Genomic DNA, 25,082 nt, shown 5'->3' on the forward strand with positions numbered 1-25,082 from the left:
TCTTATAGTACTTGTTTTTCTCTGCCTGACTCACTCAGTATGACTCTCTCTAGGTCTATCCATGTTGCTGCAAAGGCATTATTTCATCCTTTTCTCTGGCTGCATAGTATCCCATTGTGTGTGTGTGTGTGTGTGTGTGTGTGTGTGTACACACACATGCACCACGTCCTCTTTACCCATTCATCTGTTGATGGACATTTAGGTTGCTTCCATGTCTTGGCTGTTGTAAGTAGTGCTGCTGTGAGCATTTGGGATGCATGTATCTTTTTGAATTAGTTTTCTCCAGATAATGTGCCCAGGAGTGGGGTTGCTGGATCATATGGCAGTTCTGTTTCTAGTTTTTGAAATAATCTGGTGCTAGTGATAAAGAACCCGCCTGCCAGTGTAGGAGACGTAAGAGATGCAGGTTTGATCCTTGGGTTGGGAAGGTCCCCTGGAGGAGGGCATGGCAACCCACTCCAGTATTCTTGCCTGGAGAATCCCATGGACAGAGGAGCCTGGCAGGTTACAATCCATAGAGTCGCAGAGTCAGACATGACGAAAGCAACTTAGCGTGCACACACTCATACTGTTTTCCATAGTGGCTGCACCAGCTTACAGTCCCACCAGCCGTGCAGGAGGGCTCTCTCTCCTTCATGCTGTCTCCAGCACCTGTTTGTACACTTGATGACCATTCTGACTGGTGTGAGGTGCTACTTCTGCTTTTGATTTGCATTTCTCTAGTGATTAGCAATGCTTAGCATCTTTTCATGTGCCTGTTAGCCATCTGTATGTCTTCTTTGGAAAAGTGTCTAAAGTGTCTCCCCATTTTTTGATTGGGTTGTTTGTTTGGTTATTGAGTTATATGAGCTGTTTGAAGCCCTTATCAATCACATCATTTGCCAAATTTTCTCCCAGTTCACAGGTTGTCTTTTCCTTTTGTGTGTGGTTTCTTTTGCTGTGTGAAAGCTTATTTTGATTAGGTCCCATTTGTTTATTTTTGCTTTTGTTTCTTTTGCCTTCGGATACTGACCTAAAAACTTGTCTGTACAATTTATGGCAGAAAATGTTTTGCCTATGTTTTCTTCTAGGAGTTCCATGGTGTCATGTTTTATATTTTAAGTCTTTAAGCCAGGGGTCCCAGCTTCCAGACTGCAGGCCAGTACCTCTTGTCAGATCAGTGTCCTTAGATTAGATATAAAGTGGACAATAAATGTAATGTGCTTGAGTCATCCCCAAACCATCCCCCTCACGCCTGGTCCCTGGAAAAATTGTCTTCCGTGAAATTAGTCCCTGGTGCCAGAAAGGTTGGGGACCACTGCTTTAAGCCATTTTGAGTCTATTTTGTGTGTGGTGTGAGGGTGTGTTTTAACATCATTGATTTACCTGAGGCTGTCCAACTTTCCCAGTACCATTTGCTGAAGAGACTGTCTTTTCCCCATTGTGTATTTTTGCCTCCTTTGTTAAAGATTAATTGACTGTAGGTGTATGGGTTTGTTTCTGGGCTCTTTGTTCTGTTCCATTGATCCATATATCTGTTTTGTTTTTTTTCCCCCCAATACCACACTGTTTTAATTACTGTAACTTTGTAGTATTGTCTGAAGTCTGGAAAGGTTATGCCTCCAGCTTTGTTTTTTTCCTTAGAATTGCTCTGGCAATTCTGGTTCAATATAATTCTAGGATTATTTGTTCTACTTCTGTGACAGATGTCATGGGTAATTTGATAAAGTGAGTATGTATTAGACCAATAAGTCCTGCTATTATAAGAAGCAGTATGTAGCATCAGGCTATTTACAGGATTTTTTAGCCTAACCAATATGACATATTTCGCGATAAGGTTTTTTTATTGTGGGACATTATCTTCTGGCAACATTCCTGCCCTGTATTTTCAAGATGCCAGTAGCACACCATCCCCAGCTCTAACACACAGAAATGTCTCTAGAGGTGGGGATGGGTACTAAAATTGACCCCAGTTAATAATGGTGGAGTTATCAGGATCAGTAATAACATCCATATTTTCTGGCAGCTGATGCTATTTGCAGTAAGAGGCTTAGTCCGTATCTTGAAGCTCATGATTCTTAGACATCCTAGTTTAATTCTGCAGCCTTCCACAACTAGAAGTAGGAAGTCCTAGATGCAACTGTCCCTGGGGCTCTGGTATTAGCAAAAGACAGCACCAATGATATAATTGGAAGCTGATGCTTCAGTCTTGAATTGTTGAAAGTGAAGGATCAGATTAAGACAAATGCTACTCTAACTGTGTAGGATGATATGGAAATAGAGAAAACAGCAGTACAAGTGGTCAGCATCAAGCAAACAGTACGTTTGACTCATAAATGTCTGAAAGCATATATATTGGCTGGCATGACCTGTTGATGTGTTTCCGTCACTTTTGAGAGACTGTATAATGTTGAGGTTAAAAATAAGGCCTCTTGAAGCCAGTGTGCCAGATTTGAATCCCATTTCCTCACTTGGTAGCTGCATGTCATTGAGCAGATTTCTTAATCTGTTTTCTTAGCTGTAAAAGTTTGAGAGTTTTGTGGGTTTTGAAGGAGACAATGCACATTGAGCAATTAGAATTAAATCAGTTAATATGTGAAAAAACAGAACAGTACCTGACACATAGTAAGTACTCATTGTTTGCATTGTAGGGCTCCATTTGCAAGAGGATAATTATTTAAATTATTTAAATCCTTTAACTATCCTAGTCCTCAGTTTTCTTAACTGTTAAATTGGGAAAATCTTATCTGCCTCACAGGCTTCCCTTGTAGCTCAGACAGTAAAGAATCCTCCTGCAATGCAGGAGACCTGGGTTCAGTCCCTGGGTCAGGAAGACCTCCTGGAGAAGGAAATGGCTACTGACTCCAGTATTCTTGCCTGGAGAATCCCATGAACAAGGCCTAGAGGACTACAGTCCATGGGGTCGCAAAGAGTCGGTCACGACTGAGTAAGTAACATTAACTACTTCACAGGGCACTTGTAAATGTTAAAGGAACTATTTCAGGTAATATGCTTATTAGCATGGCACCTGGCATAGATTGATAGAAGGCAGTTAATAAAGGTCAGCATTCAGTTACTACTGGCAAATTAGGGAACCACGAAGCTATCAAACAGGTTTCATAGGTAGTTCATTCACTAACATTCTGAAAGGTTTCTAGAGCATTTCATAGTTATCATTGATATTCAGAAACACTCGCAAAGATATCCTAAGACTTTTTTCCATTTTGTCCACTTCTTGTAGTTCAGCTGTCAGTGTCTTATGTTGCAAGCAGATGAAACCAATTCCAGGTCACTTGCATAGAAAAAACATTTACTAAGAGGATCTGAGGTAATTTACAAGAAAGTTGGAAAACCAGAATCCAGGTTCCGTGTCTGGGAGTATGCCCCGAGGCCTGGTTCAGCACAGCCTCAGTGCGGGCACTGTGCTGCCCTGGCTTAGCCCCGGGCTTGGCAGCTGGCACTGCCAGGACTCCGGGTGCTAGCTCTGGTAACTGGTGCTGCCCCATGCGTAGCAGATTGGTCTCACCAGTTACTGCTGCCCCACCGTGAGCTTTTATCATTCCTCTTGCTGTCACTCGTTTCTGATCTCAGGTCTGGGGCAAGTGCCTTCATAGCACCCAGGTCACATGGCAGTTGCCCCAGAGCTTGGGAAACAAGTAATAGTAATGCAACTTATGTAGAACTTATTATATGCCAGATACTTCTCTAAGTACTTTATTTATATTTCATTTTAGCCTTACAACAACTAAGGTAAGTACTAATATTTTACTGATGAGGAAGGAGAATTTTAGGAACTTTGGGACTTTTATGAATTTTACATAATATGTGGAGGAGCTAGGGATTGAACTCAAGTAATCTGGCTGTAGATATTTGCTTGATTATCAGGTATTTTGAGCTTTTATATAATAAGAAGCAGCTTCTGCCTTTCCCCAGCCTTATGTGGAGGGTTTCCCCCACATTAGAAGGGGACTGTGACTGGGCAGCCAGAAGAATGAAATATAGACTCAATACTTGGCTAAAGTCTAACTTGGCAGACCACTCATTGCCTCTGTTGCTGTTTTAAAAGCTCCAAGATGAGGGACACTGAATCTGAGGATCAGAGAGATTTTTTTTTTTTTTTTAGTGCTCTGCCATTTTTTATTCACTTAGAGGAGAATACTTGTGAGATTTCAGATTCTGGATCAAATAGGGAATATGTGTCTATAAATAACACAGGATTCTGCAGCATTTTTATAGTAAGAGGGTATTGGCCTAGTTTATTTTTGTCATGAAGACCAGTTTTGGAAAATTGGTAAACTTTATTTGCTGCTGGGTCGTAGAGCCGCAAGTTAGTCCTTGCTCGTAGGTGGGCGTTCCATTCAGGACCAGACGCCTGTCACCACCAGACTGGTGTGGTCTCCCTAGGGGTGGAGTTGGGGCTTTCAAGAAAAGCAGATCCTCTGCCATTAGAGGTGGTAGGATGGAATTTCACCCTACAAAAAGCTGACTTTATTGAGGTAAATTTTGCCTGTGATAAAATGTGTTCATTTAAAATGTACAGTTCGATGAGTTTTGACAAGTGTATAAATTCGGGAAACCGTAACCTCAGTCAAGATACAGACAAAGTTTCTTGCGCCCTTTTGCAGTCAGCCCTCCTGTGTCCACCCTCCTCCCTAGGCGAGAGCTGGTCTGTCCTGATACATTAGTTTTATGTGCTCTGTGTGTGTGCTCAGGTGTTCGTCGTGTCCGTCTCTCTGTGACGCTGTGGACCGTAGCCCTCCAGGCTCCGCTATCCATGGGATTTTCCAGGCAAAAATACCGGAGAGGGTTGCCTTTTCCTTCTCCAGGGGATCTTCCCAGCCCCAAGGTTGAACCCCCATCTCTTGTATCTCCTACGCTGGCAGGTGGATTCTTTACCACTGGGCCACCTGGGAAGCCCTTCTTCATCTACAAAAATGAGAATTTTGTGTTCTATAGTTCTGGTATGTATTTTTTGGGTCTGGATTTTTGGCTCAGAATACTGAGATTAAACAACAGCTATTGCATACATCAGTAATTCACTCCTTTTTATTGCTGAGGAATATTCCATTATAAGTATAAACTATAATTTGTTTATCCATTAACCTGTTGATGGACATTTTTTTCTTCTCATTTTGGGCTCTTATAAGTAAGCCTGCTATGAATATACATATACAAGTCTCTTTGGGATGTTTGTTTTTATTTTTCTGGTAAATGCTTAGGTGTAGAATGACTGAGTTATTTGATCAAGTGTATGTTTAATTTCATAAGAAATTGCTAAGTGAAGTGGTTTTTTACATTTCCTCCAGCAGTGTATTGGAGAAGGAAATGGCAACCCACTCCAATATTCTTGCCTGGAGAGTCCCGTGGACAGAGGAGCCTGGCAGACTACAGTCCATGGGGTTGCAAGGAGTCGGACACGACTTAGCAACTAAACCACGAGCAGTGTATGCAAGTTCCAGTACTACTCTTTAACCAATATTTGGTACTGTCAGCCTTTTTGAACTTCAGCTCTTATATTGGGTGTATGCTTGTGTCTCTTGTGGCTTTAAATGTATTTGCTTGATGATTAGTGATGTTAAACATCTTCCATGCACTTACCATTTATTTGTTTTCTTTAGTGAGGTGCCTGTTAAAGTATTTGGGTTGTTTGTCTTCTTATTGAATTTTATTTATTTAAATAAGACATATATATATTTTAAATGGGGCTTCCCTGGTGGCTCAGTGGTAAGGAATCTGCCTGCCAATGCAGGAGACTCAGGTTCAATCCCTGGGTTGGGAAGATCTCCTGAAGAAGGAAATGGCAACCCACTCCAGTATTCTTGCCTGGGAAATCCCATGGACAGAGGAGCCTGGTGAGCTATGGTCCATGGGGTCGCAAAAGAATCCAACATGACTGAGCAACTAAACAACAGCTTATTTTGAATACCAGTTGTTTTTCAGGTGCATATGTTACATCTGTTTTCTCCCAATCTGTAGCTCATCTTTTCATCTTTTAAATGGTGTCATTTTGAAAAGAAATTTTTAATTTTGATGAAGTCCATACTATCAGTGTTTCTCTTATTGTTTGTTTTCCATTTCCTAAGAAAATATTTGCCTACTCCAAAGTCATTGTGAAGTCTACTAATAAACCCATCAAAAGCAGTCTCCATTTCTGTTATAAGCGATTTTTATCTCTAGCATTTCTTTTTGGTTCTTTCAAAAATCTGTTTGCGTTGTCCAGCTGTTCATGCATGCTGTCTGCTTTATGCATTACAGCCGCCTGAGCCACCAGGGAAGCCCATATTACTCATAGTTGTTTTAAGCTCCTGGTCTGGTAATTCCACCATCTGTGCCATTTCTGATTGTGATGTTTGCTTTGTGACTTCAGATTGTATTTTTTGCCTTTTGTAGACCTTGTAATTTTTACTTGTTAATCAGACATGATGTATCAGGTAAAAGGACCTGCTGTAAATGTGGGCCATAAAGTATAGGAGGAGGGGAGCATTATATATCCTATGATTAGGTGCCAGTCTTTTAGTGAGCCTGTGCCTCTGGATTGTGAAATTCTCGAGTGTTTCTCAGTTTTTCTCTCCTCTGCTTATGTGGCACAGGATAGCTAGAATGTGTTGGGTGTGGCTGTCCTGCTCAGCTCTGTTAGCTGCTGGTTATACCCAAGCAGGCTAGGTTCTGGTTTCTCCTGAGGGTATGCCTAGTTAAAAATAGAGTACTTAGGGACCTCCCTGGTGGTGCAGTGGATGAGAATTCTCCTGCCAGTGCATGGGACTCGGGTTCAGTCCCTGTTCTGGGAAGATTCTACCTGCTGTGTGGAGCAGCTCAGCCTGTGAGGCACACTGCTGAAGCCCGCATGCCCTGGAGCCATGCTCCAGAAGAGAGAAGACGCCGCTGCGGTGAGGAGCCCCCACTCTGCAACTGGAGAGAGCCCGCATGCAGCCACGAAGACACAGCACAGGCAAGAAGGAAAGAGTGGGCCGGTGGACCGCTTAGTGAGTTTCACAGAGGTTCCCTTCTCACCGCTTGCTGGGAAGATGAGGGGGTTTTTCTGTGATACTTACTGGGGTAACCTGGCCCCGCTCTTGAAAGCAACACTAAATATTGTGGGGCCTTGCTTTTGACTGGGTTCCTCTGGAGTCTTTAACTCTGAAGAGTTGTCCACGCTGAGGCTCCAGCAATTCATTGATTACAGTTCAGATTTTCCTACCACAGCACTGTTGACTGAGGCAGTTTTCACTGGCTTTGTTCTAGTAAGTCATGACTCTTTGCATTTGCCTCCTTCCAACTTTGTACCCTGTGTCCTCCCCTCTTCTATGAATCCAAGAAGACTTGTTGATTTTTTGTGTGTTCAGCGTACTTGTTAGAATAAGATGGTGATTTCCAAGCTCCTTACAATGCAGAAACGAAAGCAGAAGTCCCCACCCCAAGATAACTACTGTCCTGCCTACCATCATCGTACCTTATTGGTTTTCTTTTTGAATCGAATCATATAGTATATACTCTTTGGGTCTGGCTGCGGTGGTTCAACGTGGTTTGTAAGAATATTTTCTGTTTTTAATAGCAGCAGTACTATTTTATTGCCGTGTAGTATAGTGTTCATTGTTTGATTATACTACAGTTTCTTAATCTGTTCTACTGTTGATGGACATTTGAGTTTCCAGTTTTAAGCTGTATTATGGATAAAGCTGCTGTGAATAGTCTTGTACTTGTTTTATGATGGACAGATTCACTATATTTCACAGGTATGTTCGCTAGGAGTAAATTTTCTGGATTGTAGAATAGGCATATGTTTAATAGTATTGCCAGAAAGTTTTCAAAGTGATTTTGCCAAATTTTACTTGTACGGACAATGTATGAGAACCTACATACTTGCTAACACTTAATTTTGTCAGTCTTTCTAAATTTGGCCATTCTAATGGGTGTTAGTAGTATTCTGATCTGTGGTCTTAATCTGCATGATGAATTAAACTGAATGACAGGACTGTCCCCGTGACTCAGATGGTAAAGAATCCGCCTGAAATGTGGAAGACCCGGGTTCTTTTCCTGGTTCAGAAAGATCCCCTGGAGAAAGGAATTGCTACCCACTCCAGTATTCTTGCATGGAGAATTCCGTGGACAGAGGGGCCTGGTGGGCTACAGTCCACGGGGTCCCAAAGAGTCAGACACAAATGACTTGTAGATCTTTCCTAATACTGAAATTTTATGTTTGCTTAAAGAGTCTAGTGCATGCTTATAGCAGTAGTTCTCATTAGCTACACTTTGGAATCACCTGGTGAACTTTTCAAACTTAAAGTTCCCCAGGTAATTCTAGGATGCAGAGAGGGTTGAAAGTCATTGGCATTTTTGAATGAAACATTCTGTGCCTCTCAGGACTTTGCTGTACCCTTTGGTAAGTGACATGTTTGTCTTTCTCATTGCCCAAGCCAAAAATTGGGTAGGGAGCAGGGAGAAGGCCTGGGTTATCCTACATTTCTCCGCTACTCTTGATCCCCCACAATCTAGTCACTCTGTAAGGCTCTTACTTTACCTCCTAAAGAATTCTCAAAAAAGAATTCACCTTTTTCTATTCCCACAGCCTTAATGTAGATCTTTATTATTTCTTACTCACACTGTAAAATGCTTCCTAAGTGGTTTTCTACTTCTAGTCTTTCCTTCTTTCCCTTCAGTCTAACTTCCTGTCAGGCTGTTCTCTAAAATAAATTGATCAGATTTTTCTACTTCTCTCTCTATATCTCTTTTAGGAGAAGTTCAGTTCTTGGTCTAGCATTTGTAAAGTCCAATATGATCTCCTACATACTTTTCTAGCCTCCTTGTCATTTTTATTTTTAAAACCTAATTTTGATAAAATTTCATACAAAAAATTAAACTCTTTACCCAGATTCACCATTGTTTTGTCCCATTTACTTTAACATTTTCTCTTTAAATACAGTTTCTTCTCTAGTGGTTTGCAGACATTATGTCCATTTGTTCCTAAGAACAAGAACTTTCTCTTATATAATCTCAGTACTTTTATCAAAATTAGAAAATTATTAAGGAAATTGATACAGTACTATTATTTAATCCACAGTCATTCCAATAATATCCTTTACAGCTATTTTTTTTCCTGTTTTGTGATCCAGTCTATAATATATATTGTATCTAGCTGTCTTTTCTCTTGTCTTCTTTTATCTGCAACAGTTCATCTGCTTTTGTTTTTCTTGAACTTAAGCTTTATCAAGTATAGGAGCCAGGTTTTCTACTTCCTACATCTATTTCCATGATTTTTGATCTTTATTATTTCCTTCCTACATCTTACGTTTAATTTGCTCGTTTTCTATTTTCTTTTTTTTTTCTATTTTTTTTTTTTTTCCTATTTTCTTAAGGTACAATCTTAGATTGTTGGTTTAAGATCTTCTATTCAGATATAGGCATTTAAAGCTATAAATTTCTCTCAGCATTGCTTCTTTAGGTGCATCCCACAAATACTGCTGCAGTGCATTTTCATTTTCTTTCTTTTTTTTTCTCCCCCTCCCCTGCATTTTCATTCAGTTAAAAAATATTTTCTTTCTCTTGTGATTTCTTCTTTTTCGTATTAATGTTTTAGATACATTGTTTAGTTTCCAAATTTGGGGCAGGCCCCTGCATCTCTTGTGTGAGTTGATTGTAATTAAATTTCTCAGTGGTCATAGAACATTCTTTATATGGTTTCAGTCTTCTAAAATTTATTGAGTTATATTTTATGGCCTAAAATATGATCTGTTTTGCTGAACACAGCATGTTCACGTGAAAATAATATATATTCTGCCATTATTGTTTCCTGTAAGTATCAGAGTGGTTGATGGTGTTCAGATCTTATGTGTTTATGCTGGTTTTCTTTGTCTAGTTCTGTCAGTTGCTATAAGAGTGATGGTAAAGTCTCCAACTATGATTGTGGAGTTCTGTTTCTCCTTTTAATTCTGTCAGTGTTTGTTTCATTTATTTTGAAGCTCTGTTATTGGAACCAACATACACATTTGTGATTGTTTTGTATTCCTAGTGAATTGATCATTTTATCATTATGAAATATCAGAGTTATACTACCCTCTTTATCTCTGGTAATACTTTTTTAAACTATTAAGCTATTTTATCAGATATTATTAATAATAAAACTGTGCCAACTTTCTTATGCCTACTCTTTGTGTAGTGTATCTTTGTTCATCTATTTATTTTCAATCTGTAATATTTACACCTTTGTCTTTAAAGTGCATCTCTTGTAGATAGAATATAGTAGGATCGTTAAAAATATGTATATATACACCTGTATTCAGGGAATTCCCTGGTGGTCCAGCGATTAGAGCTCTGTGCTATCACTGCCAGCGGTCTGGGTTCAGTCTTGGGCAGGGAACTAAGATCCTGCAAGCCACAGGACAGGGCTTGCGATGATTATAGTGTATACATTAAACTTTTCATATTTCACTTACAATTAATAATGTACTGCTTTTCTCTTAAAACAGAAATTTGTAACCTTTTAGGTCTGTATTTCCCTTTTGTTGTTGTTCAGTCGTAAGTCACGCAACCCCATGGACTGCAGCATGCCAGGCTTCCCTGTCACTCATCATCTCCCAAAGTTTGCCCAAGTTCACTACCATCGAATCAATGATGTCATCCAACCATCTTATCCTCTGTTGCCCTCTTCTCCTTCTGCCTTCAATCTTTCCCAGCATCAGGGTCTTTTCCAATGAGTCAATATTTCCCTTACCTCCCTTCTTGTTCTTTGATATACTTGTTTAATATATGTTACATCTGGATACATTGTAAACCACAGAAATGATGTTATCAACATTTGCTTTAAGCAGTTATATGGTTTATAAAGAAATTGAGATGAATTGGTAAAAACAAAATGGTTTTTGTGTTTACCCAGGTAATTACCATTTCATTTCTTTCTCATTCTTTTCTGAACATTCATTTTTTTCTGTCTGGTTTTATTTCCCTTCAGCAGGAGAATTTCATTTAACATTTTGTATAGTTCAGGTCTGCTGGTGATGCATTCTCTTAGTTTTATTTGATAATACCCTTAGTACTCTCTGTAATTCCTAATATTTTCCCTGGATATAGAGTTCTAGGTAGACAGCGTTCTTTTTACCAGTGTTCTACTCTCTTCTGGCATTTACAGTTTTTGATGAGAAATCAGCCATTGGTTGGAATTTTGTTTCTGATAGTAATATTTTTTCCCTCTTGCTGCTTTTGAGGTTACCTCTTTATCTTTAAAAGGTTTGACTGTGATGTACTTTGTGTTTATTCTGCATGTTGTTCATTAAATATCTTGCATCTATAAGTTTTTGTCTTTCATCAGATTTGGAAAAAATTGGGCCATTAGTTCTCTAAATACTTTTTCTGTACCCTTTTCTTTTTAGCATTTTACTTACATATAAGTTGGAATATTTAATACTGTCTTATGGTTCCATGAAGCTTTTCTTTTAGTCTTTGTTTTTGCTCTACTCTCTACCTTGGATAATTTATATATATTTAGTTTTACTTACTGTTTTGTATGTCATCTTCATTTGGCTAGGTCCATCTAGTGATTTTTTTCTTTGAAAAATTGTGGTTTTCAATTCTATAATAGAATCCATTTGCTTCATTTTTACTGTACTGAGAGAATTCCTATTTTTTTCACTGAGATTTTTGATTCACTGAAAATGTTTCACTTATTTGCAGGTACTGTAGCTTCGTTTGAATCTGTATCAGTTCCAATCTCTGCTTCATATCAGAGCCAGACTAAATTATTTTTCTTTTCTCCTGGGAATCCTGTGTCATTTTCTTGGTTCGTTATATACCTGGTAATTTTGAGTTATATCCTGAACATTTTGAACATTGAGATGCGAAGATCGGAGATTCTCTTATTCTTTTCCAGCATCACTTCCTTTGTTTTGGTTGCTAATTTTCTTGGCTGGGCTTGCATTACAAACTCAGTTTCTTGTCTGTGCAGGTACATTGAGGGGTTAGAGATGTGAGTAGACAGAGTTTGGGAATCCCCTTTCTGGACCTTTCTTTTTCAGTATTACCCCTTTCCTTTTACTTTTGTCAGCTTAACTTTTTCCCAACTGAAAAGGACTAGTTTTCCACTGGATGCCCTGGCAGCTACTGGGTGCACGGCATGGATAGAATTTAGTTTTTGTCTACAAGCCAAAGAAATGGAAACTTCCTCGCATAGCTCCCTGTCTCCCCTTCAAGCATGCACTCTTCACTAGAGTGCTTCTCTTTGCTCTCCAGTGCCTTCAAATAATTGCTTTTTAAATTGTGTTCAGCTTTTGCTGTTGTTTTCTGTGCAGGGTGGGGGGGTTTAGCATAGTTCCAGAAACAAATCCCTGCCTTCTTTTTTACCTGTCCTTGGAAGCCGCCTGTTGTGGTTTTTCCTCCTGCCCTGCTTCCCTGCCATCTCTTGTAAGTTTCCTTTGCTAGTTCCTCCCATGTCCGAATACTGAAGTGTCCTAGAACTCACTTTGCTAAGCTCTCTCTTCTATCTGCATTGACTTTCTAGATCAAAAGTCAAGCCAAACCTGTGCATGTGTGCTCAGTCACTCAGCTGTGTCCGAATCTTTGTGACCATATGGACTGCAGCCCGCCAGCTGCCTCTGTCCATGGGATTCTCCAGGCAAGAACACTGGAGTGGGTTGCCATTTCCTCCTTCAAGGGATCTTCCCAATCCAGGGATCAAACCCGCGTCTCCTGTGGCTCCTGCATTGGCAGGCAGATTCTTTACCACTGAGCCACGTGGCAGTCCCGAATCCATGCCTAGTCACTTACGTATTTTCTTTGGCTGCTTTGGGCTATGGCATCAGAGTTGACAGCAGAGTTGAGTAGTTGTGTAGGCTCACAAAATCCTATAGTGTTTGCCATTTGGCCCTTTATAGAAAATGCTCGCTGACCCCTGATCTAGGTAATCTTATGCAGTCCAGGAATTTAAATGCCATCTGCAACACCAGTGACTTATAAATTTCTTATCCCCAGCTTCAAGCTTTCTTCTGGACTTCAAGCTCATATACCCAAAAGCCCAGCACCCTTAACTATACAAACCATAATATATCCTAATCTAAACTCTAGCTGTTTTTCCTACCTTGTGCTCCACCCTGAGTCTTGCCTAGTTCTGTTAACAGCAGTTCCATTTTAACAGCTGCTCAGGCCAGAAACCTTTGCAGTTGTCCTTGACCTCTCTTTTTCCCATCTCTCACACCTGTCTGTAAGGAGTTCCAGTTTGTTCTACTTCAGAATTATGTCTAGAATCTAACCACTTCTTACCTCCTCAGCCACTGTCACCCTACTCCAAGCTACCATTATCTCTTGCCTAGATTATTCCATAAAGTTTTTCTCCCTTCTTCTGCCTTTTGCTCACTTCGAGTTTAGTGTACCACAGCAGGAAAAGAGCGGTCCCTAAATGTAAGTCAGATCATTTCACTCTTAAGTTCAGAACCCTTCAGTGGTTTCTCATTTCACTGAGAATAAAATCCAGAATTCTTGCTGCTGTCTTCAATGCTTCATGTGTTCTTGCTGCCTCTCTGACGTTTCTTTCTGTTCTCCCGGCCCTGAAACTGTTTCCTGTTCCTGGAGAAGCTGAGCCTGTTCCCACCTCCCTGTCTTTATGTTTACTGTTTCCTCTGCCTGGGGTTCTGTAACCGCTTTAGTTGTGTCTTACAGAAATATGATGCCTCCTTCTAAGTTTTTCCCTGACCACATAATTTAAAACAGCACGTGCACGAACGAATGTGTTTATATACATGCCGTTAGCATTTAGGACTGCATGATGTGTGTATTTGTTTGTTTGTTTTCCACAACTAGGATATAAGCTCTTGAGGGTAGGAAGTTTTCTCTGTTTGGTTCACCACTCTGTCCTAAGTATCTGACATTCTGCCCAGCACATCAGAGAGCTCGATAAATCAGTTGAATCAATGACTGTATGAATGAACAATCACCATTCTAGTTAATTGCTTTACTTGGGTTTTGGGATGTATTAGATTCTATTCTGCTCCTATTAGTCTTTCTATTTAGAATCTCTCCTTTACTGTGTCCCCATTTGTCGTCCTACAAGATCCAACTTAAGCATCCACCTCTGGTTAAGTTTTCCCTCTGAGTGCTTACTGTATTAAGTGCTTCCCTCAGGTGCTCACAACACTGTATTGTAATTACGTTTTGCCAGTACTTCTAGTTCTTAGAAGCCTAAGGTCTGATTTCTGTTTTATCCCATGCATATTGTGTAGAAGATAGCAAGTACCTGTTGAATCACCAGCTGTTATTAGGAGGGAGAAAGTAAGAACATATCTTATAATTTTTGGAAGAGTGATAATTATTTAGATAACAAAATCTTAGTCTTTCTGGTTGGATTAGAGATCAAGTATCTAGTTAGTATCTGTGGTGTTTTAGTCACTCAGTCCTATCTGACTCTTGCAACCCCATGGATTGTAGCCTTTCAGGCTCCTCTGTCCATGGGATTCTCCGGCAAGAATACTGGAGTGGGTTGCCATTTCCTTCTCCGGGGGATCGAACCCAGGTCTCCTGCATTGCAGTCAGATTCTTTACCAACTGAGCCATGAGGTTAGTATCTGTGTATCTCTTATTTGCAAGAAGTAGAAACTTAACTCCAGTAGCCTCAGCTAATCTGGATATATTTTAAGGATGCAGTGGCAGTGAAGAAAATAGCGATCTCAAAAGTATCCAAGATGCTGAGACCCTTCCATGGAAAAGGGAAAGTCTCTTTAACAAATGGTGCTGGGAAAACTGGATACCAACATGCAAGCTGGACCCTGTCTTATACCATACACAAATCAGCCCCAAAGTGTATCAGAGACCTCAGTGTAAGACCTGTAACGGTAAAACTGAGAAGAAAAGCTTATGATAGTAGATTGGCAAAGATTTCCTGAACGTGACATCAAAAGCACTGGCAACAAAAGCAAAAATAGACAAATTGAACTACATCTAAACTAAAACCTTCTTATACATCAAATAATTTTTATACATCAAAACATATAAACAATCAACAGAGTAAAAAGGTAGCTTACAGAATTGAGAGAGAATATTTACGAATTATACATCTTCTGAGGTTAATATCCAGAATATGTAAAAAACTCCTAGAAGTCAACAAGTAAAACACAAATAACCCAATTAAAATATGGAATAAAGACTTGAATAGACATTTCTTCAAAGATAATACATAAATTGCCAACAAACATATGAAAAAGTGTTCAACATCACTAATCATTCAGTTCAGTCGCTCACTCGTGGCCGACTCATTGTGTGACCCCATGAACCGCAGCATGCCGGGCCTCCCTGTCCTTCACCAACTCCCGGAGTTTACCCAAACCCGTGTACATTAAGTTGGTGATGCCATCCAACCATCTCATCCTCTGTTGTCCCCTTCTCCTCCCGCCCTCAATCTTTCCCAGCATCAGGGTCTTTTCAAATGAGTCAGCTCTTCCCATCAGGTGGCCAAAGTATTGGAGTTTCAGCTTCAACATGAGTCCTTCCAATGAACACCCAGGACTGATCTCCTTTAGGATGGACTGGTTGGATCTCCTTGCTGTCCAAGGGTCTCTCAAGAGTCTTCTCCAACACCACAGTTCAAAAGCATCAATTCTTCAGCACTCAGCTTTCTTTATAGTCCAACTCTCACATCCATACATGACCACTGGAAAAACCATAGCCTTGACTAGACGGACCTTTGTTGACAAAGTAATGTCTCTGCTTTTTACTGTGCTGTCTAGGTTGGTCATAACTTTCCTTCCAAGGAGTAAGCGTCTTTTAATTTCATGGCTGCAGTCACCATCTGCAGTGATTTTGGAACCCAAAAATATAGTCTGTCACTGTTTCCACTGTTTCCCCATCTATTTGCCATTCAGTGATGGGACTAGATGCCATGATCTCAGTTTTCTGAATGTTGAGCTTTAAGCCAACTTTTTCACTGTCCTCTTTCACTTTCATCAAGAGGCTCTTTAGTTCCTCTTCACTTTCTGCCATTAGGGTGGTGTCATCTGCATATCTGAGGTTATTGATATTTCTCCTGGCAATCTTGATTCCAGCTTGTGCTTCTTCCAGCCCAGCGTTTCTCATGATGTACTCTTCATAGAAGTTAAATAAGCAGGGTGACAATATACAGCCTTGACGTATTCCTTTTCCTATTTGGAACCAGTCTGTTGTTCCATGTCCACTAATCATTAGGGAAATGCAAATCAGAACCACAATGAGATATCTCCTCACACTTGTTAGGATGGTTACTATTTTAAAAATGTAAATAACAATTATTGGTAAGGATGTGAAGAAACTAGAGCCTTTATGCACTGTTGGTAGGAATATAAAATGGTGAAACCGTTATGGAAAATAGTATAGTGTTTCCTAAAAACATTAAAAATAAACTTGTTACTAGAAGAGTTTGGGGTCTGGCTGCTTGTCACTGAAAAGCCAATAAACAGGCTAGGTTGGTGAAAAGGAAAGTTTGCTTTAATTCAGATGCTGGCAACTGGCTGGGAGGATGGACGTCTGTCCAAAGGCTGACTCCCCCCTACTGGCAATCAGTGGGGCAAGAGCCTTTATAGACAGAAATGAGGGGAGGGGGCACCTACATGCAGAAACAAAACAGTCATCTCTGACACTCATCTTCAGATTGGCCATCGGTGGTCCGACCAGTGTCATCTTGATTGTTTTAGGTACAGTTAATCTTCAGTTCCAAGGTCCATTTGTTCTCATTTCTTTGAGGCCAGTTCTCCGAATTGTGGCTGTTTATGTCGTGAGTAGTCTGGTCATCATACGGCTAGCTTTTTTGACCTGGGATTTCAGTATCTATAGGATAGCTCACACGATATGGCTCAGGATATCATCTCTAGTCCTTTAGAAGGAACTAAGAGTCCTTGACTGTGCCTAATGACTACATTATTATTATTATTGTTCTCGCTTGACTGTTTTCCTTTGTTTCTGCATTTCTCGTTTCTCTGATTAAGCTTATTTTTCAACTGAAGTTTTCCACAGACAAAAGGCAGGCAAAGGACATGGCACGGAGGGGCAAGGACCACAGACAGAGTCCTGCTCTGTTTCTGAGTTACCATGTGGTCTAGCAGTCCCACTTTGGGGTATGTTTCCAGAAGAATTGAAAGCGAGATCTTGAAGAGCTACATCCACACCCATGTTCATAGCAGCAATAGCAGCACTATTCATAATAGCCAAGAAATGGAAGCAACCTAAATGTCCATCAGTGAACTGAAATAAATGTGGTAAATACATGCAATGGACATCAACCTGAGCAAACTCTGGGAGATAGATGGTGGAGGACAAGGAAGCCTGGCGTGCTGCAGTCCATGGGGTTACAAAGAGTCAAATATGACTTAGCAACTTAACTACAACAGTATATGCAGCAGATTATTATTCAACCTTAAAAAGAAAGGAAATTTTGACACATGTCCAATATGGATGAATCTTGAGGACATTGTGTAAAGAAGTAAGCCAGTCACAAAAAGTCAAATACTATATGATTGCATTGATGTGAGGTATCTAGAGCAATCCAGCTCACAAAAACAGAAAGTAGAATGATGCTTACCAAGGGTTGTAGGGGAGTTGGAGGATGATGGAAACGGAGTCATTGTTTAGTGGTATAAAGTTTCAGTTTTGCAACATGGAAAAATTCTGGAGATTGATTACACAACAGTGTAAATATATGTAACCCTGCTGAACTATGCATTTAGAAATGGTTATAAAAGGGTAAATTTTATGTTATACATTTTTTAACACAATAAAAAAGAATATAAAAGCAAGGTTTATTATGATTATAAGGTCATAATTCAGAAACAAAAGATCTAGACACAGATAACACTTTGTCAGCAAACTTTGACAAGTTTGCTAACACTTGTCAAGTAGAGTTTGTGAATTTTTAAGCTGTGACTTTACATCAGTATAATTCTACTCTTTGCTCTTATTGCGCTTTTATTTGTCTTTATTTACCCTAGTTGGTTGATTCACTCAGTATCCCCAATTCAGACCTTCAGAAAGAGGTTGAATGGCTCAGGAAATTCCTCTTTTCTGTATTGGCAGTGATTTTCTAACCAGGCCCTATTGTCATACCTGTGAATTGCAAGGCCTTGTGTCAAGGACTCTTCTTTGGCTCAGTCAGTGGCCACCTCTTAACTGGGAACTGTGAAAGAGGCAGTTTCTCTTATTAGAGATCAGTGAACGTCCACAAATACATGCATTCAGTTCGGTTCACTCACTCCATCGTGTCCGACTCTTGGTGACCCCATGGACTGCAGCACGCCAGGCTTCATACATGCATAAAGGTAGCCAGATATAATTTAAATAAGACATTTCAAATCCTTTTAAAGTAGATACTGCTTTAGAATAATCATAAGGAAGATACAGTGGATGCCATGATGAGGGACTCAGTTACCTGCTTCAGGACCAGGACCCTCCTTCCAGGAGTGGTGCCTGCTGAGGGCTCATAGCTGAGTCTCTCCAGGAATTGCCTCTGCAAAAGAGAGCTGCATTGTCCACAGTTACACCCCTATCTAGCAGATAGCTTGCATCTAATAATCGGGTATGGATGTGAGGGTTCAAAGGCCTGGTCCCATTGCCTTAATTTGGAACAACTTAAAGAGCCTCAGCTCTGTCTCTGTGTAGCATGGGCCGAGCCTTGTAACAGCACTGCAGCTCTGTCGAGTCTTGCTGCCCTCACTCACGTTAGTGGGGGCTCTGCAGTAAGCTTCACGCATTCAGAGACTTCCCCAGAATCCAGCCTAAAGCAGAGAAATGTTTTGTTTTCCCGCCTTCAGCTTTTTGAAATCTTCTCTCTGAAATTTCTTTTTTTCAATTTTCAAGGCTTACATGAGATGTTCAGTTTATTAATTCTGTCACTAGTTTTGAGCCTGTGGAATGATAGACTCTGAAATATGGCATTTTTTAAGCCAGTACTTTTTATAAGATATTTTAAGAATGCAAGGAAGAAAACTAAGTTTTCTGAGAAATGTTTATGTGATATTAATAGGATTTGACATTATTATAAAAGTTCTTTTTTCATTGGCTTAACCAATTAGGATTTCAGTTTGACATTTTAAGTCTTTTATTAAAACTGTCGCCAAGTAATTAAGTACACTGATTTTGAGGTACTAGATAATTCACTTTTTTTTTTTTTTGGTTTTGCTACTTCAGACATTTCTTGTTAGTTTGTCTTCCTGCAGTGATGTTCATAAGAAGTAACAAACATATGGCTGCATGCTCCATGGGTGGGACCAGGGAGTGAGTGTGGAGCCTAAGTGTGTAATGATCACTCTTAACACCTTCGTAACTGTGAGTCAGACTTGATGGACTCATATCCTTTTCATTCAGTAAGCATTTGTTAAGAACCTCTTGCTTGTCAGACCCTGAGCCAATCTGATGATACAGTGATGGCTCTGACGGTCTCTGTCCTCAGGGACCTGACCTGAGGGAATGTATTAATTTGCTTAGATCTGTATTCTGTTGCCCTGGGGATACAAAGATCTAGAGATAGTCTATTCAGTTTTGTGTCAGACATTAGAAACATTATTATGTATTAATATAAAATTTGTCATGGTAAAGAAAGAGGTTTGTATAAGGAGTAGAAGTGTAATTAAAAGAGGATCTGTTGAAAGAACATTTCTAGAGCTGCCAAGAAATAGAAATCTGGCCTAGGAAGACCCTAGGATTTATGTAATCTATAGCTATTCCAAAAGTTTTAGAGGATCCTCAAGAAAAAGGGACAGATACCTAAGTGTCCTAGGTGTTTACTGAAGAGTCCAGTCAGTCTCCCACACTGAATCAGTGGTTCTTTTCCCTAGAGCAGTGACTGCCTTGTTTTTTATATTCTGTAGAATCTAGTACAGTGCCTTGCACATAACAAGTTTCACTAAGTGTTGGTTAAATTTGTCTGTCTGTGCTCGCTTACTAAGTCGCTTCAGTTGTGTCTGACTCTTGGGACACCGTGGCCTGTAGCCCGCCAGGCTCCTCTGTCGTTGGGATTCTCCAGACAAGAATACTGGAGTGGGTTGCCATCCCCTTCTTCAGGGGATCTTCCTGATCCAGGGATCGAACCGTGTCTTACCATTAGCGCCACCTGGGAAGCCCTTTTAAAATTTGTCCATACCAGTGTTTTTCAAAGTGTGGTCTGTAGATCCAAGAATCTTTCAGGGAGTCTGTAAGGTTAAAACTATTTTCAGAATGTGTATTAGTCATTCAGTCGTGTCTGACACTTTGCAACCGCATGGACTATAGCCTGGCAGGCTCCTCTGTCTATGGAATTCTCTAGGCAAGAATAGAAGGATCTTCTCCAGGCGATCTTCCTGAGCCAGGGATTGAATTCAGGTGTCCCGCATTGCAGGCACACTCTTTACCCTCTGAGCTTCCAGGGAAGCCCATTTTCAGTAATACTCTGACATTATTTTCATTTAAAAAAATTTTTGTGTCATTTGCCCCCAGGCACCTACAATAAGGTACCTACAATAAGATCAAGAAATCTAACTTGAATGCAGTTTTAAAAGCCAAATGTGTTTTTATTATATTGGTATCATGTCTGTTATATAAGGATGTAGGCTATAATGGTGGCTTTTGTGTGTTATAAACATGAATATAGTCTTTTGAATATTTGCCTGTTATGATTTGGTGTTACTTATGACTGTTTCTTTCCTCTTTTTTTTAGGAGTCTACCATGGCTCAAGAATCTCCAAAAAATTCAGCAGCAGAAATCCCAGTGACTAGTAATGGGGAAGTTGACGACTCTCATGAACATGGCTTTAATAGGGTAAGAACACTTCTGTCTCTCAATACAAAGAATCATGATAAGCCCTTAGGTGCTGAGATGAAAGTAATAGAGTTTATTCATGATATAGGAATGTGTTCTTAGATTGACTATATTCTGGAATCTAATGTTATTATGGAGGGATGACTAGGTGGGTCATGTTAGTAATTTGTCCAGAATAAGCTTCTGGCCAGTAAAGCATTTAGGCTTTCATGTTACTATCTGTAATTTTATTATATAATCAGAGCAAGAGTGCATCTAATGATTTTGGCATATAACTTTTTAAAAAAACTACTTCATTTTACTTGTGATAAGAAAAAATATTAACTTATAGATTATCCTTTAAAATGTTGGTCTCTTTTCTTACTATATAATTCCTATGTAGGTGCCTCTTCATTTTGCTGTTTACTTTCTAGAGTGACATATTTGAATCAGTGGAAAATGAAACTTGGAATCTGTTTAATTTCGATGTGTCTCATTTGAAATTGAAATTTAATGCATTTAAATGGAAATACCATGGGTTTAGAGATAATGTGGGTTCAAATTTCAGCTATGCCTTTCCTAGCAATGTAACCTTGGGCAGATATTTACTTATTCTAATCTCTCTAAATGAGAATTTTATTTTTATGGTGATGTTAATATTAAATGAGATTAAAATAAGTAATATGCTTAATATAGTCCTAGAAATGATAGTGATGTTAGTTATTTCTGGAGATATTTCCGTTAAACATTCTTTTTTGACACATGTGTCAAACATTTGACATGTGTACAACGTTAAATAACTTTAAAAATATAGTTTTCATATTCTTGAAAAAGTAATGGTTGAAAGATACTTGAATTATTGTACAGCTTAAATTGGACTCTTACTACATACATTTGAGAATAAAATTCTTTATTTTAGATTAACAGAAGATAATATTTTATTTTTAATTTTTAAACATTTATTTTTTAAGAATATTTATTTTTGGCTGCATTGGGTCTCCACTACAGCACATGGGCTTCTATCTGGTCGTGGCATGGGCTCTGTGGTGGTGTGTGGGCTCTGTGGTCGTGTGTGGGCTCTGTGGTCGTGTGTGGGCTCTGTGGTCATGGTACGGGGCTCTGTGGATGTGTGTGGGCTCTGTGGTTGTGTGTGGGCTCTGTGGTCATGGTACAGGGCTCTGTGGTTGTGCGTGGGCTCTGTGGTCATGGCACGGGGCTCTGTGGTCATGGTACGGGGCTATGTGGTCGTGTGTGGGCCCTGTAGTTGTGCGTGGGCCCTGTGGTCGTGCGTGGGCCCTGTGGTCGTGCGTGGGCCCTGTGGTGGTGCGTGGGCCCTGTGGTTGTGTGTGGGCTCTGTGGTCATGGTACGGGGCTCTGTGGTGGTGCGTGGGCTCTGTGGTTGTGTGTGGGCTCTGTGGTTGTGTGTGGGCCCTGTGGTGGTGTGTGGGCCCTGTGGTTGTGTGTGGGCCCTGTGGTTGTGTGTGGGCTCTGTGGTGGTGCGTGGGCCCTGTAGTGGTGTGTGGGCTCTGTGGTTGTGTGTGGGCTCTGCGGTGGTGTGTGGGCCCTGTGGTTGTGTGTGGGCTCTGTGGTCATGGTATGGGGCTCTGTGGTGGTGCGTGGGCTCTGTGGTTGTATGTGGGCTCTGTGGTTGTGTGTGGGCTCTGTGGTTGTGTGTGGGCCCTGTGGTGGTGTGTGGGCCCTGTGGTTGTGTGTGGGCTCTGTGGTCATGGTATGGGGCTCTGTGGTGGTGCGTGGGCCCTGTGGTTGTGTGTGGGCCCTGTGGTGGTGCCATGGGCCCTGTGGTCGTGTGTTGACCCTGTGGTCGTGTGTGGGCTCTGTGGTTGTGTGTGGGCTCTGTGGTGGTGCGTGGGCCCTGTGGTCGTGTGTGGGCCCTGTGGTCGTGTGTAGGCTCTGTGGTCATGGTACGGGGCTCTGTGGTTGTGTGTGGGCCCTGTGGTTGTGTGTGGGCCCTGTGGTTGTGTGTGGACCCTGTGGTCGTGTGTGGGTTCTTGGTTGTGTGTGGGCCCTGTGGTTGTGTGTGGGCCCTGTGGTTGTGTGTGGGCCCTGTGGTGGTGCCGTGGGCCCTGTGGTTGTGTGTGGGCCCTGTGGTTGTGTGTGGGCTCTGTGGTAGTGCCGTGGGCCCTGTGGTTGTGTGTGGGCTCTGTGGTGGTGCCGTGGGCTCTGTGGTGGTGCCGTGGGCTCTGTGGTCATGGTACGGGGCTCTGTGGTTGTGCTTGGGCTCTGTGGTTGTGCATGGGCCCTGTGGTTGTGCGTGGGCTCTGTGGTCATGGTACGGGGCTCTGTGGTTGTGCGTGGGCCCTGTGGTTGTGCGTGGGCTCTGTGGTTGTGTGTGGGCTCTGTGGTTGCAGCCCACAGGCTCTCCTGTTGGGGTGCAAGGTCTTATTAGCCCCACAGCGTGATGGATCTTAGTTCCTCGACCAGGAATTGAACTCATGTCTCCTGCATTGGAAGGCAGATTCTTAACCACTGGACCACCAGGGAAGTCCCCAGAAGGTGATATTTTAGATCACAATTTCTCGTTCCCAGTATTATTGACATTTGGGGCCAGAAAAATTCCTTTGTGGAGGGTTGGCCTGTGCGTGTAGGGTGGTCAGCAGTATCCCTGAGCTCTTCCTAGTAGATGCCAGTAGCCCCTCCAGTAGTTGACAGGCACAAATGTACCCAGACATTGCCGAATGCCAGGCGTAGGGAGAAACTTTCCTCTGGTTTCAGATGGATCGTTTTAATGGACTTTTGGGAAATTCCACTCTATTTCACTTATTTTTGCCTCAAGTCATTTAGAAGAAACAGATGTGTCTTCAAGCTTGGGATGTGTTTTTATTTTAATTGCAAGTGTTTTAATTTGGTTTGTAAGGACCCGTGGGCCAGTACCAAGTGCTGACAGAATGTGTATACCTGAAATACCTGAAACTCACACAGCGTTGTAAATCAGCTGTGTGTGCTCAGTCACTCAGTGGTGTCCGACTGTTTGCAGCCCCATGGTTGCCAGGCTTCTCTGTCTGTAGTATTTCCTAGGCAAGAACACCAGAATGGCCATTTCCTCCTCCAGGGGATCGTCCCGACCCAGCGATCAAACCGTCATCTTTTGTGTACCCTGCCTTGGCAGGTGGAAATTCTGAGCACTCAGAGGAAATTTTCACTTCAGATTTTAGTCTTTCTGGTATTTGAAAGCACTGAGATATACTTGCATATTAAGGAAACTCAAGTTACCATCATTAGACACTCTACCAATAGCTTTATAAAGTTCTATTAAATTAAATAACTCATTATACCAGGATTTTAGTTAATGATTGCTTTGTCTTATTTTTGGTAACAGCTCCTTTTTGTGAAGTTATCCTGCAGATATTCAGTGTATGTTGTACACCAGGCACTAGGGGTGACTGCCTGGTTCACAACAACATGACAGAAACACCTGCCGGCAGAGAGTTGATATTCTTGTAGACGGTCTGATGACGCTGTTTGTCTAAGAAGAATGCAGCACATACAGAATGCTGCATTGTTTTGAAGATTCGCCTGCCATCTTTAGCTTGGGGTGTTTGGTTTTGTTTTTGTTTTTTTTTTTTTTTTGAGCTATAGCTTTTACATAGTAAAAAGCACAGATGTTGAGTGTACAGCTCAGCGGAACCACCACCAGCAAGATGTAGACCATCTCCAGGTCTTTCCCAGCCCCCTTACCCTCTTCTAGGTGATACATTTCCTCCCTTCTAGAGTAATTCCTGCTGTCTTCATTCTGTCATCAGTGATTGCTTTTGACTCCTCCTGAACTGCATGTAAATGGATTATACTAAGTGTACTCTTTTCTGACTGACTTTCACCCAGCATTATATCTGTAATATTGTTGTTGTTGCTTTGGCAATATTTAATTCTTTTCCCCTGGAGAAGGAAATTGCAAACCACTCCAGTATCGTTGCCTGGAAAATCCCATGGACAGAGGAGTCTGGCGGGCTATAGTCCATGGTTTGCAAGAGTGGGACTAAACCACCACCAGTTCTTCCGTTGTAATACAGTTTTCCTTTGTGTTAATACTCCACAGTGTGTGTTAATAGGCCATAATTGGTTTATCCATTCGGTTTGTTTGTTTTTTAAATTTATTATTTTCTTTTTCTTTTATTTATTTTTGTTTCCGGTGGGTTTTTTTGTTTGTTTTTTTAATGTATTTATTTTTTAATTGAAGGATAATTGCTTTACAGTTTGTTGTTTGTTCTGTCGAACATCAGCGTGAATCAGCCATAGGAGATGCCTAGGTTGTCTCCAGTCTGCCCCTATTACGAATAAAGCTGCTGTGGCCATTCTTGTATAGGTCTTTCGGTGTACATGATCACCTGTTTCTGTTGGGTATTTACCCTGGAGTGGAATTGCAGGTCACGTGTAC

General features: G+C 41.0%; 1 protein-coding gene across 7 annotated transcripts in view; it reads left to right on the top strand.

Moving 5' to 3' along the window:
• The window catches only part of ARFIP1 (ADP ribosylation factor interacting protein 1), a 128,688-nt gene that overhangs the window by 26,534 nt on the left and 77,072 nt on the right, over positions 1–25,082 (top strand). For 5 of the 7 annotated variants that reach the window (XM_043902623.1, XM_043902620.1, XM_043902619.1 and 2 more), the window contains one exon: positions 20,609–20,710. In XM_043902623.1, the coding sequence (XP_043758558.1) occupies positions 20,618–20,710 (93 nt within the window). In that variant the 5' untranslated portion in view covers positions 20,609–20,617. Of the gene's footprint in view, positions 1–5,821; positions 6,963–20,608; positions 20,711–25,082 lie in introns of those variants that run through there. The other 2 variants (XM_043902621.1, XM_043902618.1) reach the window with 2 other exon arrangements.

Source organism: Cervus elaphus, chromosome 5 (genome assembly GCF_910594005.1).
Source record: "Cervus elaphus chromosome 5, mCerEla1.1, whole genome shotgun sequence".
Lineage (NCBI taxonomy): Eukaryota > Metazoa > Chordata > Mammalia > Artiodactyla > Cervidae > Cervus > Cervus elaphus.